A 14,242-nucleotide genomic window follows, 5' to 3' on the forward strand; every position below is an offset into this window, starting at 1 on the left:
TAATCGTAACTCGGAAAAAAGATAATCGTAATTGTGGTATTAAAAAATGAGAAGATAATCGTAACTGGATAATGTTTTATTGATATTGACACTAAAAACGTATATCTGATAGCATTTTGATGAGTGTCGTAGTGGACAAAACCGGTTCGATCGTAGTGGACAAAAAGTTTCGTAGTTAATATCAACCCTTTTCTATGTTGATAACATACTGAAAATTACATGAAACTAACCCTTATTATTTGTTTTGCACGAAAAGAATTAGAAAAAATAAAAATCTCCAATACTTGTTTCGTAGGTGACCATTTTGTAGTGGACATATTTACATAGTATATTTTTTCCACAATTTCTGTATTGCAATAGTAACAAGATTGCTTATATTCACCAAAACACGTACTAAGCTTTTGTTTTATAATTTTAAAACCAGATACTGAAGGAGATTTGAACCGTTTCGAAGTGGACATTAACAAAAATACGGTATCACTCTGGTCCATTTGATGTGCTCTTTTTTGTCAACAATTCAACTGCCGTTATTAAAACAGCATTTCTTTTGTAAGACCTTTTTGTTTATATCTCTTGCAAACATTGAGCATGAATGTTGAATAGGGCGTCTAGGGAAATGCCATTTGTGTTATTTTGAATCATTCAGGAATCAAAAGCTTATTAGTCCCTCTAAAAAAGTATGTTTCTTTGCTTAAAAAATGCTTGTAAAGATCAAACACATTTTTTTTTCAAAGTGGCTGGTACAAGAAATCACGGTTTTGTAGAAAAACGCCAATCAATCGAGAGATATATATTAAGTAAATTAGTCTTAGATTTTAACCTGTAAGTTTCTTCATTTATTTATATTTTCCGTTAATGCCATCAATTAACTGAGTATTTGCATTTTAACACACACAATACCATTGAAATGCCGAAAGACACATTTAATATTTTTCAGTTACTATTATCCGATAAAAAAAATTACGATTATCAAACATGAAAAATTCCATAGAGTTACAATTATCATCCCGAAATTTTTCAACGACAATTTACAAAGCGCTTAGACAATTCCAGTGCACCGTTACGATTCAAATATGATGTAATGGTATAGAAAAACCTTGCAGCTGAGTAACTTGTGACAAAAACATGCTACATTTGAGAAAAATGACTGTAAAGATTTCACCTATATCTGCAGTCGCCATATTGGGATAATCGTAATTGCAGTTACGATTATCTCTTTAATACCAGTGAATATCACCAAGCGACCAATGAGCTCTGATATGTGTTAGGTTTTACTTTAAAGACAGCGCATAAAACTAATAACCTCACACCGTGATGCTCAACAACAGCCGATACTACAATAACTAACTTCTGATGAACACAAACTCTTTCATAAAACGGGGATGACTTAAGGACTATCAAAGGGTAAGCAGATCCAGCTTCTTGTTTAACAGCCGGAGTGCTAATCTTGTGAATGTATTGATAAGACATATCAAATGATATATGACATCACAGAATAGCCGACCCTGAATACTGAGCCTCTAATTCGGTTGCTGTCGTATGTTGATCAACTTGATGTATACCTTATTAGTTTTTCATTCATTGTTTATATTTAAAAGAGGGTCGACAGATACCACAGGAATAACCAAACTCATAGTTAAAAAATAATCTCATAACGCCATGGCTAGTAGTGAAAAAGACAAAAAGAACAAATAATAAAACAAACACAATACACAAGATAGAAAACTAAAGACTAAGCAACATGAAACCAACAAAACACTGGGGGTGATCTCATATGCTCCGGAAGGGTGAGCAGATTCTTCTCACATGTGGCACTGTATAAAATAGACCGCTATATATCTTGTTTGAATTGTTTTACATTTGTCATTTCAGTGTTTTTTATACCTGACTATGCGGTATGGGTTTTGATATTGTTGAATGGCCGTAGTGTAACCTACAGTTGTAAACTTCTTTTTCATTTGATTTCTGGTAGATAGATGTCACATTGATAACCGTACCACATCTTCTTTATATTATAACTTACAACGTGGTCGGCTTTCTTTCATAAGTGAAAAAAGGTGGACAAGACACTACACAGATACGACAAGAGACAAAAGAGACAAAATTTTAAACTAAAGTATATAAGGGATGCAAACATTGTATGTGATATGTGAGATGCAAGGTTAGAGATAAGCATCCAAATGTAAATTCAGTAATATCAACAGATGAATGATGGACTACTTTATTTGAACTCTACCAATAACAATAAAATCACAACCACAGCGATAACGAATTTCATAAGAGTACAAACATGTTCAGTTGACGAAGACTTTTTCAACACGATATTTTCTGCTAAAATGTATGCCTGAATGACTGGATATATCTTAAAAAGTAAAATCCGAAAGAAAATACTGATTTCCGAGGATAATTCAAAACAAAAATTCCCTAATCAAATAGAAAAATCAAAAGCTGAAACACATCAAACAAAAGGATAACAACTGTCATATTCCTGAATTGATACAGGCATAATTGATTGGAGTAAGACATTGATAATTATGTGTTCTAGCTTGTTTGGAATTATGTATATCAGTTTATATTCTTCGGATCATCATAGTAGTTGTCTCTAATGAGTAGTTGTAACCCTTCCATTGATACCAGTTAACACCATCAGCATATGGTGAGTGGCTTCCTTTACTATAGAGGCCATTTAAGTTGCTATAATGGCATGACTCATACCACCACCCACCTTTAAACAATGCAGCGCAGTTATCTTTACATACGTCATTATCTTTATCCATTGTTGAAAATTTGTTTCCATTGTGTAACTTCATAGCATCACCTATATATGTAATATAAAACTGCCATTTATGATCATAATGTAAACAGCATTGTACTATAAACTGGATAAAAGTATAATTATAAAGATCAGATGATGTTTTTACAAATATATTTTGTTAAGATGAAAAATTAAGACACCTTTACCCAAGTTGTTAACTTTTCCACATAATTTTGTCGGCATATGTATGCAAGTCAGCAACCTTCTACTGATAATTGAAACAACCACTCAAAGGTTTGAAGGTATGAGTAAACAATTTGTATGTTTTGCAAAAGAAATCGATCAATTAACTTTCTAGAACAAACAAAATGTATGCACGCGTAGTGAAAAATACATCATATTGGGGCGATCATGTTATATAACTGAAATAAAAATTAAAAACATAACCGTTTGAAATGATCTTAACGCGCCTGATTTTGAACTCGTTAATACCCAAAAGAAACAGCAGTCCACAGATATACACGACACCATATATGGACACATTATTTTGACACCAAGCTTAGGAGACTTTCCTTTAAGTCCTTAATGCCGAGTTCATAGCGGAGTTGCAAGATATTTCAGTCTTTGGTATGACTTGGATTTGAATCAAGCCCTCGGTCTCCCGCAATCGAGGAAAGGTGACAAGATTTGTTGTAGACACAAAGATATATGACATAATTATACGTCATTAAACAGCACCGTAATGATACAAGCGACACAGTGTTAACTACACAAATATATAGATATAGTAATTCCGTACAATGAACCGATATGAATATTATACAACATTCGGTTTTTGTCAGATTTGTTCTAACTATTTGTATTCGCCGTTAGTCCACTCTTGCTAATTCATGCTGATATCTCTTCCTTACAATTTGCATACTTCCTTTTTTACTGAAGCGCAAGTTATTGATAAGCTATCTATCTCAATGTTATTTTCAGTGCTTTTACAGTAATATTCTACAAATAGCTATAAATCATTTCTTATGAAAAAGAGCCGACATTTTGGGTATAACTAAGTTTATTTGGACTGGTTCAGAATGGATTAAAGCAGGCTTAGTGAGCTATATACGAATGTTACTTATATTCACCAAGTCAAATTTGTTAGCCTATATATTCTTAGATAAACAAGCATGTACGCGTTATCGAGTTCAGAATACACCAGTAGTAATTCAAAGTATTGGAAAACAGGAAGTAGATGGAAGTCTGACGGGAATCATTTTTCTTAACATCTTACGAGAAAAAATACAAATAAGGCATTAACATTACATTATAACGTACGATCAATTTCTGTCGTACGCTGTTTTGTGAAAAGACCCCCTTATCATACAAACGATCACCTGTTATAACTTATCCTTTTCAAACTGTTTACCAAATTAGAAATCATTTTGTTCAATAGCACTGGAGAAATCTTGACGGAATATATTTGTTGGTCAAACTGAAGAACGGACAATGTAATAGTAGTTTTCTTTCTAACCTACATTTTTAATCTACTAAAGTTAAGAGGATTTCCTCACCTGCGTCCCCAGAGTAACCAGTGACATCTATTTTATATCCTGCAGTTTCACTACCAACAGAGAATTGACTATATTCAGCATGTCTCTGATTGCTATTAAAGTCTGACATGTCTATCCTAAGTATGTACCTTCCTTGTGAAGTCAGCTGATACAAGTGCTCGTTTCCTGCAAAGACGTATCAATTTAAATCCAAATTTGTAAATGGACTTGAAAACAATTCGACATATAAGTATCGAAAGGAAATAAGACAATGTCTTTTTGTGAATGGGTGAAAAGCAATTGTAATATATATGTTTGGTTGTGTATTACTAGTATTCAATGAAAATCATAGTCAATGGTATACAGGTAAACCATTATTTATGAATCTTCCTACAATTGAAAATTAATGTCATTTTTAAAAGAACGAAAGGTTTTTAATGGATAGTTTCCTAATTGACAATAATGTATAAAAATCAGGATATCCTATTTCGTTTGAGATACGATTTGTATAGACACAGTAACATGTTCCCGAATCGTTCTATTACTGAAAAGATTTTCTGTGGATCCATTTATTTTCGTGGGTATCAATTTTCGTGGATTCCTGAAAACTTGCATATTTGTTGATATTTGATTTCGTGGTTTTGACAATCTTTGTATACAACACCTATTGAAAATATGTATTTCGTTGAACATTTGATTTCGTGGTTTGCCTGTACCCACGAAAACCACGAAAATTGGTATCCAACGAATAATAATGAATCCACAGTACATGAAATGTGATTTATTGTTAGACTTAAAATTGTAGTACTATTAAGAGAAAGCGAATACTTATTAAGATGATATACACAAAAACTCAAAAGGCAGAGAAGAAAACCCCAACAGTTTTGAAAATGTGGTATGCAACAATCATAAAATTTGCAAACCATACCTAACCAATGTTCTTCGTTCATATTACCAAATCCAGTTTTATACGATTCCCAGTCTCGGTAGAAATTGATTTTACCATTCATCCTCCGCTGGAATACCTACAAATCAATTTAAATCAACAGTTGTGAAACACGTATAACAAAGTTTATATTTTGTCTATAATGTTACAGAATATTGGTTGATATTAATTTCTGTTTTTTCCTGAATACGGATTAAAACAGATAAACTAGTTTGTGTTTATCTGAATTATATATAACTAATTAAAGAAACTTCAGTCTTAGTACAATTCTTTAGACTCCTCGTTTCATTTCATAAGTAACATATAAGCTTCCCTTGCATCTATACTTTTACCTGATTTGTCCTTTAATAGGAAAATGTTACTAGTACCGTATTATGGTATTGTGTTTTATTAAATGTATGTGTTGTGTACGAGATGTGAATATAAAAAAGAAGATGTGGTATGATTGCCAATGAAACAACTATCCACAAAAGAGTTTGTTGTACAAGTTGTTTTTTACACCTACCTCTTGCATCAGGTGATGCAGGTATATCTAATTATGAAATGTACCAGTTGAGTTTAATGTTTTGAATGCAAAATAATATACCTAACATTGATTGCTATTCTATTTGTCTTCACACTAGAAATGAGGATACCTGAATGGTTTAAATTCTTATTTTATTTGTTTCCTTATACCATATTCATATCCCTATAATATCGTTGTGTGGTCTTATAAACAGTATGCGAAGCAAAAGATTGTGTGATTGCATCATCCTTTTTGTTCAACAGTTCATAAAACTGATAACTGTACAAAAAATCTGTACAAACTATAATATTAACAACATTACAACTTGTATAAAAAAACAAATTATACTTCTGGTCAAAGTAAATATTTTTTTCAATTTTTTTGAAAGTTAAAAGAGCCAAATCAATGTAAGTCAAGGTGTTTAATACCACCTTATTCAAATTGTCTGTTTGTATTGCTCATACATGTTGAACATACCTCGGAGTTCTGTATGTGTGCAAATACTTTTCCCATATTTTATAAACCAGTATGAATAGTTTCATAATTTAATGACATTTTATAATACTTGTAATTATCCTATCATATGACATGAAACACCCATCCGATCTTTAGTTTGTACAATTATTATGTTCATTTATTTTTCTAACTTCGGTGTTGCTAATTTATTGTGTCCAACTATTGCTAAGTTGCGTTGTTTACTAAAGTCTTATAACTTCTAATTTTATGTCTATGAATTAAGTTTCATATCGTTTTTGTTTTATAATGATTCTTCTTTTTTGGTTAACATCAAATGAAAGATATCTCTTGAACTCGAGAACAGGTCGTTTTGCTTCAAAACAGTAGATATTAATCAAAGATATTTGTTATAATTAATTTAATCTATACCAACTGTCCAGCCCCCTCCATGCTCCTCCATTTCACAGAAAACGTCGAAACCAGAAGTTTTTTCAGGGTAAATCTTGTAGATTCCACTTTTACATGTAGATTTATCCAAATCAAAACAGTCAGATGGTCTTTTGACTGTAATTAATGCATGTGTTAATTTGCAAAATGCAACGCAAATGGTCAATTAGATTATAAATTTTAACAGTAATTGATTATAAAAGTTATGATTCGCAATTAAGTTGGTACCCAACACCTTCACTAAAATAAATTGGCTCGTTTAATTTTCATAAAAGTTTGGCAAAGTATTTAATTTGACCCTTTGACTAAAATATAAATTTGAAATAACCAATTATCAGAAAAGTTACACTGGTTATATAGCAGTTTGACAAACACTAATTTTGATCATTGAGAAGTTTAATATTTAATTAACAACGCAACGTAGATAAAACGTTAAGCCAATTTTACAGAGTTATCTTCCTGTAGTGTTAGGTACCTTAAATGTACAGCATAAAAGTCTTTCTAGAAATCAAGCAATATACAAACATTATTTTTACAGTAAAAGGCAACCCCTAGATCGATCTAAAATCATTGCGAAGAGGTTTACTAAATCAGCATTGTCAATCATATGTGGAAACTGAATAATTTCAATCAAACTCATCACAGTATGACTAAAAATTTGCAAACATTTATAATGTCAAAGGTATTATGGTTTTTTCTTTTTACACTTCTATTCTTATCTCTCATTCTTCTCATTGAACACTTTTTTTTCAACAAACTTGGGAATTATAGGAACAATATAAAAACGACGAGGATGTTAATAACTTTACGTCTTGGTATGAGCACGAAAACAATAACTTCTTAATGAACCATATTGAAGACAATAACAAAACCAACATATGGCAAAATCATAAGTACTTTATTCAAATGATTTGCACCACTTGATTTGTCCCGTTTGATCAAATTACTTCTCTTTGCTTAAGATTGAAAATATAATTTATTTTAGATTTGCGGATAATCCAGTCCTTTTCCAACATGTATCTAAATCTAATGTATCTTTAAAAACTTCGTTTGGCGAAGATTTACAAAACAAAATGTGTAATTCTAAGGGAATTTTTTTTAAATTTGACTTTTTACGAAATGGGAAAGTTAAAACATCATATTTTTAAAAGAATTTTGCTATTTTGCGATTTTCCGTCATTTTATATGATCTTATATAGCAATAATACTATGGTTAAACTTCTGATTTTTAAAACTAAAAAGTCCGAAAGATTTTAGAGAGACAATGTCCATTTGAACAAATGTTGTACACGAACAGAACATAAAAACATGAACAATTCACCAAATTGCGGACAAATTGTTCATTGCACATAGGCATTGGCATATTCGCATTTTTATTTAAGGGGCTTAGATAATCCTATTGTAATGGCTGTCATTATGATAAGACTAAATGGCCGCTATGCAAATTAGCAAATTACCCAAAATTTTGCCATATGATCTGAAGCGATTTCATCGAAATTCCAAACTTTGTTTGATCGTGTATTCGTGTATCATATATAAGGAGGACTGATCAGCTTGAACAAATATTTGATATTGCAATTGTTATTAACTGTGCACTACTAATGATCGACTTGGTTTTGTTCTTAATGTATTTGAAGCATAGTTCTTAAAAATAAACATTTCTCAATAGGTGAAGAGAAAGCATCTCGCTGAGTTCTGAAAGAAGTATGGCATATTTCACTTGACTTTTTTTTACACCTGAGAAGTTTTAAACTCTTGAATTGAATGTGGCAATTTTTCAACTTCACATTTGTACTTTTATCATTACTTATTTCAAATAGATGACCAATTTAAAAAGGCGTAAATCCGCAAATTTTAAAAATATTGATGCAAAATATATTTAAGAAGGAGGGTTGCTTCTGAAACGAATCTTATGTTAGAGACAAAGCTATAAGTATTGTCTTTCTAGTATGCTAACTGTTTTATTTTGATTAGAGAAGTCTTTCTGCGCAAAATTTGAAATGTAATGTTAATATTCAAATTCCAGACAAGTTTGACCAAATTCATTTCTTGTTTCTTCGGGTGACACAAAAATAGGTAAAATTGGACATAATTATTTGTTGTTTAAATAGTTTAGTAATGGCCTGCCATTTAATAACATACATTTGAGCGAGTGCTTGCATTTCATATCCCAGTGAAATAAAGAATACTAGATTCACAATGCACTATTTGCTTCTCAGGATTTGATTCCTCCGTGCAATTTGGATTAGCATACCTAATATAGATAATTTATTTCAATATCGCTTTCGAATAAAATTTGAGTTTTTGGTATTTAAATGTGACACAGCGGTTAAACTAAAAAGTCAGATAAGTTATTTATTAAACAATATATAATGTGCATAGACGAATTAAACAATACCACAACTTTAAACTTTATTCAATAAAGTTCAATTAAGCAAATATTATTCAAAATGAAGAGTTTCAGTTAGTTCGAATAGTTCGAAATGGTAACAGGGATTATAAGTGAAAACAAACTTCTAAAAAACCCAGTAATACAAATTCCGACATTACCATCTGGATGTTCGATTGATACATCTAGCTTTACGTAACAAGTAAACCAAGTGGAAATGTGAAAGTTTCTTTTTTAACGTTTTACCTTTACACTCTTCCTCCAACCCTTTATTGTCATCATTCTTCTCTTTGTCGTGTTTACATACACATCTATTGGAAAGTAATTCTACAACTTTGTCGACAAATTTTTCGGCAATATGCAGGTGATCAACAGCTTCAAATAAAGGTTAACATAAATTTTTTGACTCTTATATTTAAAAATTGCTGTTGTTTTAATTTCAAATGAGCAAACGCTTAATGCATTTTCATGAAAAGACAAAATCAATAAATAGAGGACTCTGAAAAATAGAAAGATACAGAGAGCGAGAATAATATGGACAGTCCCTTGTTAATGTGGTTATGATAGATATAGGACGATATGGAGTGAGTGCCAACTCTCCATCCAAATAACAATTTATGATAGTAAACCATTATAGGTCGATGTACGGCCTTTAACACGGAGCTTTGGCTCACACCGATCAACAAGCTATAAGGGCCCCCACAATTACTACTGTAAAACCATTCAAACGGGAAAACCAATGGTCTAATCTATATAAAAAACGAGAAACGAGAAAAGAGTTCATCGTTGATAGAAAATGTTAACAGTACCTGTCTTGATTTCCCATGATATTTAATTTATGAAAAATGTACTCATCTTTGCTTTCAAGGAAACAGGTTTGAGCGCTCCTAATAAAGGTATTTATATATCCATGCGTAACGTTTCAGACGCACCTCTTCAGTGTTGTCTTGAAACTGGTTATTTCTAAATGTATTTATTTCATCATAAAATGTTATTCTTTCTTTCCAACACCAGAACAATTATAAGAGAAAATGCAAATAGAAAATTTTCTGTGTATAAATAAACTCATAAAAAATCAGGACAAAAATGCTGCTTGCTAGCTTAAACATTTTGTCAAATAGAGCTAACTTGAAGGTAATCTATAACTTGGTTAGAAAATCCTTAGTATGTCGACAAATCCAAAGTTTTGTAAACATTTGTTTCATAATAATAACCATATCAATGGAAATTATTGTCAGCATAGGCGTGCTGACAACTGGGCTGGTGATACACTTGGAGAGAAAAACTCACCACCAGTGGCATGGACAGCCTTTGAAAGTACAAAATCCTTGCGAGGAATAAGAGAGCCGAAATTAATAGGTTTAAACAAAAATTATTTATTTAGTATCAAAGATGATCGTCATCACGTCATTTTATTGCTGAAATTGTTAGTTATCATTGTTTGTTTCGGCTATAATTGTAGATTTATTTCTACAAAGAGCACTTTGAGCTGTCATAAAAAAATCCTACTGTTAGCAGTTGTTTTTAAATGATTGCTTTAAGTAATTGGTAATTAAGCAGTTAATATATAGTAGAATGCAATCACGGTAAAGCACATGAAATTAAGCCTGGTAAAAAATATCAAGAAGTTTCTATTTGTAATTCCAATGAAAAACGCAACGAAAATATCATACATGGCAATACTGATTAAGAATATGTAAGTATTGAGTAAACAGGAAGTTAATAAGCAATGAATCTTAAATCCCAGGGAAGCCTGTTTGATGTAAATCGACACTACGCGTGTGGTCAGATAGTATTTTCATGCAACATGTTTGCAATTTTGCACATATTCACCTTTTTCGGACTCTTCGTTATGATTTTCGATATAACAAGTATTCATATATTTAGTATTGTAAATCTTGTCAGTTTATATATATATATATATATATATACAACTCGTCTAAACATCAACCCAACAATGTTAGATCTGTAAATTTGCTTTCGCAAATTTTTGGTTCTTCCCTCGCCGGGATTCGAACCCATGCTACTGTGATATCGTGACACCAAATCGCCTGCACTGCAGCCGTCCCGCTAGACCACACGACCACCTGGGCTCTCAAAAAAAGAGCTTTCGGTGGCCATATGTTACCTTTCCACGTCAGTTTTAATCTAGCGGCGTACTACAGTACATGATATATAAGGCATGAAGATGTTATTGTTACAGATCAGCTAAATTATCTATAGTAAAGGATCCTACAAATTAATGTAAGATACAGTCACAGAAAATAATTATATTCATAAGTACGTCTGCGTCAGTGACAACCCTACAACAGATGTATCCATCGGATCGCCATCAATGATGGTGATACATGGCTGTGTACATAATGTATATACAACTCGTCTAAACATCAACCCAACAATGTTAGATCTGTAAATTTGCTTTCGCAAATTTTTGGTTCTTCCCTCGCCGGGATTCGAACCCATGCTACTGTGATATCGTGACACCAAATCGCCTGCACTGCAGCCGTCCCGCTAGACCACACGACCACCTGGGCTCTCAAAAAAAGAGCTTTCGGTGGCCATATGTTACCTTTCCACGTCAGTTTTAATCTAGCGGCGTACTACAGTACATGATATATAAGGCATGAAGATGTTATTGTTACAGATATGTACACAGCCATGTATCACCATCATTGATGGCGATCCGATGGATACATCTGTTGTAGGGTTGTCACTGACGCAGACGTACTTATGTATATATATATATATATATATATATATTCATAATAGAGCCCAGGTGGTCGTGTGGTCTAGCGGGACGGCTGCAGTGCAGGCGATTTGGTGTCACGATATCACAGTAGCATGGGTTCGAATCCCGGCGAGGGAAGAACCAAAAATTTGCGAAAGCAAATTTACAGATCTAACATTGTTAGGTTGATGTTTAGACGAGTTATATATATATATATATATATATATACATTCTATTCCCTAATTTCTGGCTATGTCTTGTAAAGAATACATAACACCCTTTATAATAGGCGTCCGTTGGCGTGAATTTCAATAAGATATTATAACCAAAGTGAGACAAACAATTCATATCCTTGCTCCATGATTTAAATGAAGAAAACTATTTAAAATTATGTACATATGCATTTGTTTTTAACTAGTTCGAATCTAATGGTATTTAGCGCTTAAAAACGAATATGTTCTTGCATTATTCTGTAATTGTAAGGTATTGATCAGGAATTAATTTATACCTTTACTTCTAAAAGGTATATAGAGTATCTATTTTTATTTGTTATTCAACTAAGTATCGGTCAATCGCAGTTTTCAATAATTGATCGATCTTTCATGTTTTGTAATTGCTTTTTTATCAATTAAATTTTCCATTGTTAAATCTCTTTCAAAAAGTCCCATCGATATTATCACATGATACTTTGATTTGCTTGCTCCTCATTATAAAGGTATGCACTTGATATATATATTAAAACACATTTTATTTACCATCCCGAGTCGTAGTTTTGTCATTTGGTGTATTTCCTGAAATTATAAATGGAAAGTGATGTGTTTATCAATCTTTTAAATATGCATTAAAAATCGTTTCATTGTAGTGTAAGCAAACTGATTATCCTTAAAAATACAAGACATGTCTGAAGATTGTACTTCTCGAACACATTTTTTAATGGTTCAGATGAAACACAACAAACAATACACGTTATTTTACATTAGAGGAACATTTATTGTTTTGACTCCCTTATGTATCGAAGAAATGGTATTTGGTATATACAGAGTAAAACATCTTCTCGCTATTTGTCCTCTATTACTGGACATCGCAGACAATGACAGAGGTTCCCGTAATTTTGACGTCATAATACAAAATATCTTACTCCACAATAGAAAAGTGATTAATGCATGACTTCAATAGTTCACGCGGCGCATATACTCGGGTCAACCGTCGCAGATTTTAAAATAGCGATATGTGTATTATTTGTCTGATAACATATATATATTATACAACTCGCTCGTCTAAACGTCAACCCAACAATGTTAGATCTATAAAGTGCTTACGCAAATTGTTGGTTATTTCATCGCCGGGATTCGGCCCCATGATACTGAGCTATCGTGACACCAAATCGCCTGCACTGTAGCCGTCCCGCTAGACCACATGAGCACCTGGGCTTCATAAAAAATGAAGCTTTCGCAAGTTCCGGTAGCCGGGTGTTACCTTTCCACGTCAGTTTTAATCTAGCGTCGTACTGCAGTACATGATATCTTAATCGCCTTCACTATATCCGTCCCGCTAGACCACACGACCACATGGGCTTCATTAAAATGAAGCTTTCGCTGGCCGGGTGTTACCTTTCCACGTCAGTTTTAATCTACCGTCTTACTACAGTGCATGATATATAAGGCATGAAGATGCTTTTTTTACAGATCAGCTTAATTATCTGTAGTAAAGGATCCTACAAATTAATGTTAGATACAGTCACAGAAACTAATTATATTTATAAGAACGTCTGAGCCAGTGACAACTCTACAACAGATTTATCCATCGGGTCACCAGCAGTGATGTTGTTACATGGCTGTGTACATTATGTATATACGACTCGTCTCAACATCAACCCAAAGACAATTGTGATCAATCTTTAAAGTGAGAATGTAATTCAAATCATTGCATCAAGTATGACAAAGAATTGTATGGCGGTTATCAGAACTTGTCTTAAGTTAATAAGTTGAAATTAATTTTAAACGAATTTTTAAGTATATATTTTTATTTGGATAATCAACGACTTAAAAAAACCCATTTGAAAGCTTACATTAGCAATTTCAATATGCTCGCGATCGTTTCATGTACATTGTGTATGTCTGTTTAATTAATATAAAAATGAAGGAATTCTAAAAATTATATATTGACAGAATATTATGAATGGAAAAAGTCAAATCACTTTGCAACGGCAAACAAAAAACACATGTTCAAACAATTGTTTGTCCTTGATTTATTTTACTTCTCATTACCTGTTCGATCAAGCTTTGTTGACATTTCCCCCATTCTTCTTTCATTTTCGTATACGTACATGGCCATCAGCGCTACGATAATAGCATTGGCAAATAATGATACGTATACGGAGCTCATATCTTTTAAGTAATTTCTTCCAACAAATTGCAGCTTGATGATAATGTATTTTATAGATCGTTGTGTGCTATCATTATTGTCGTATACTTGCTCAAC

The 14,242-nt window shown here is 32.4% G+C and overlaps 1 protein-coding gene across 2 annotated transcripts; it reads right to left on the minus strand.

Annotated features, from left to right (window-relative positions):
• Positions 1-2,203: 2,203 nt before the first annotated feature.
• LOC134707183 (microfibril-associated glycoprotein 4-like) lies at positions 2,204-14,242 on the minus strand. 2 transcript variants are annotated; one of them, XM_063566748.1, is made up of 7 exons: positions 14,029-14,242; positions 12,517-12,552; positions 9,280-9,408; positions 6,631-6,761; positions 5,219-5,315; positions 4,312-4,476; positions 2,204-2,818 (listed from the first exon to the last, which is right to left on the minus strand). In XM_063566748.1, exons 1-7 carry the CDS (start codon positions 14,144-14,146, stop codon positions 2,571-2,573), a joined length of 924 nt encoding a protein of 307 aa, XP_063422818.1. In that variant the 5' UTR covers positions 14,147-14,242; the 3' UTR covers positions 2,204-2,570. The 2 variants fall into 2 exon arrangements, with proteins under 2 accessions (XP_063422818.1, XP_063422828.1); XM_063566758.1 differs by lacking the exon at positions 12,517-12,552 and having other exon boundaries at positions 14,029-14,240.

This window comes from Mytilus trossulus, chromosome 1, assembly GCF_036588685.1.
Source record: "Mytilus trossulus isolate FHL-02 chromosome 1, PNRI_Mtr1.1.1.hap1, whole genome shotgun sequence".
Classification (NCBI taxonomy): domain Eukaryota; kingdom Metazoa; phylum Mollusca; class Bivalvia; order Mytilida; family Mytilidae; genus Mytilus; species Mytilus trossulus.

Bases quoted from the DNA above. Each gene is read 5' to 3' on its own strand.
- LOC134707183 (XM_063566748.1), bottom strand. From the start codon at position 14,146: ATGAGCTCCGTATACGTATCATTATTTGCCAATGCTATTATCGTAGCG. The intron at 5,316-6,630 runs GTTGGTATAGAT...ATTGATTTGTAG, and splicing joins AGCATGGAGGGGGCTGGACA to GTATTCCAGCGGAGGATGAA. The intron at 2,819-4,311 runs GTGAGGAAATCC...TTACATATATAG, and splicing joins TGGTTACTCTGGGGACGCAG to GTGATGCTATGAAGTTACAC.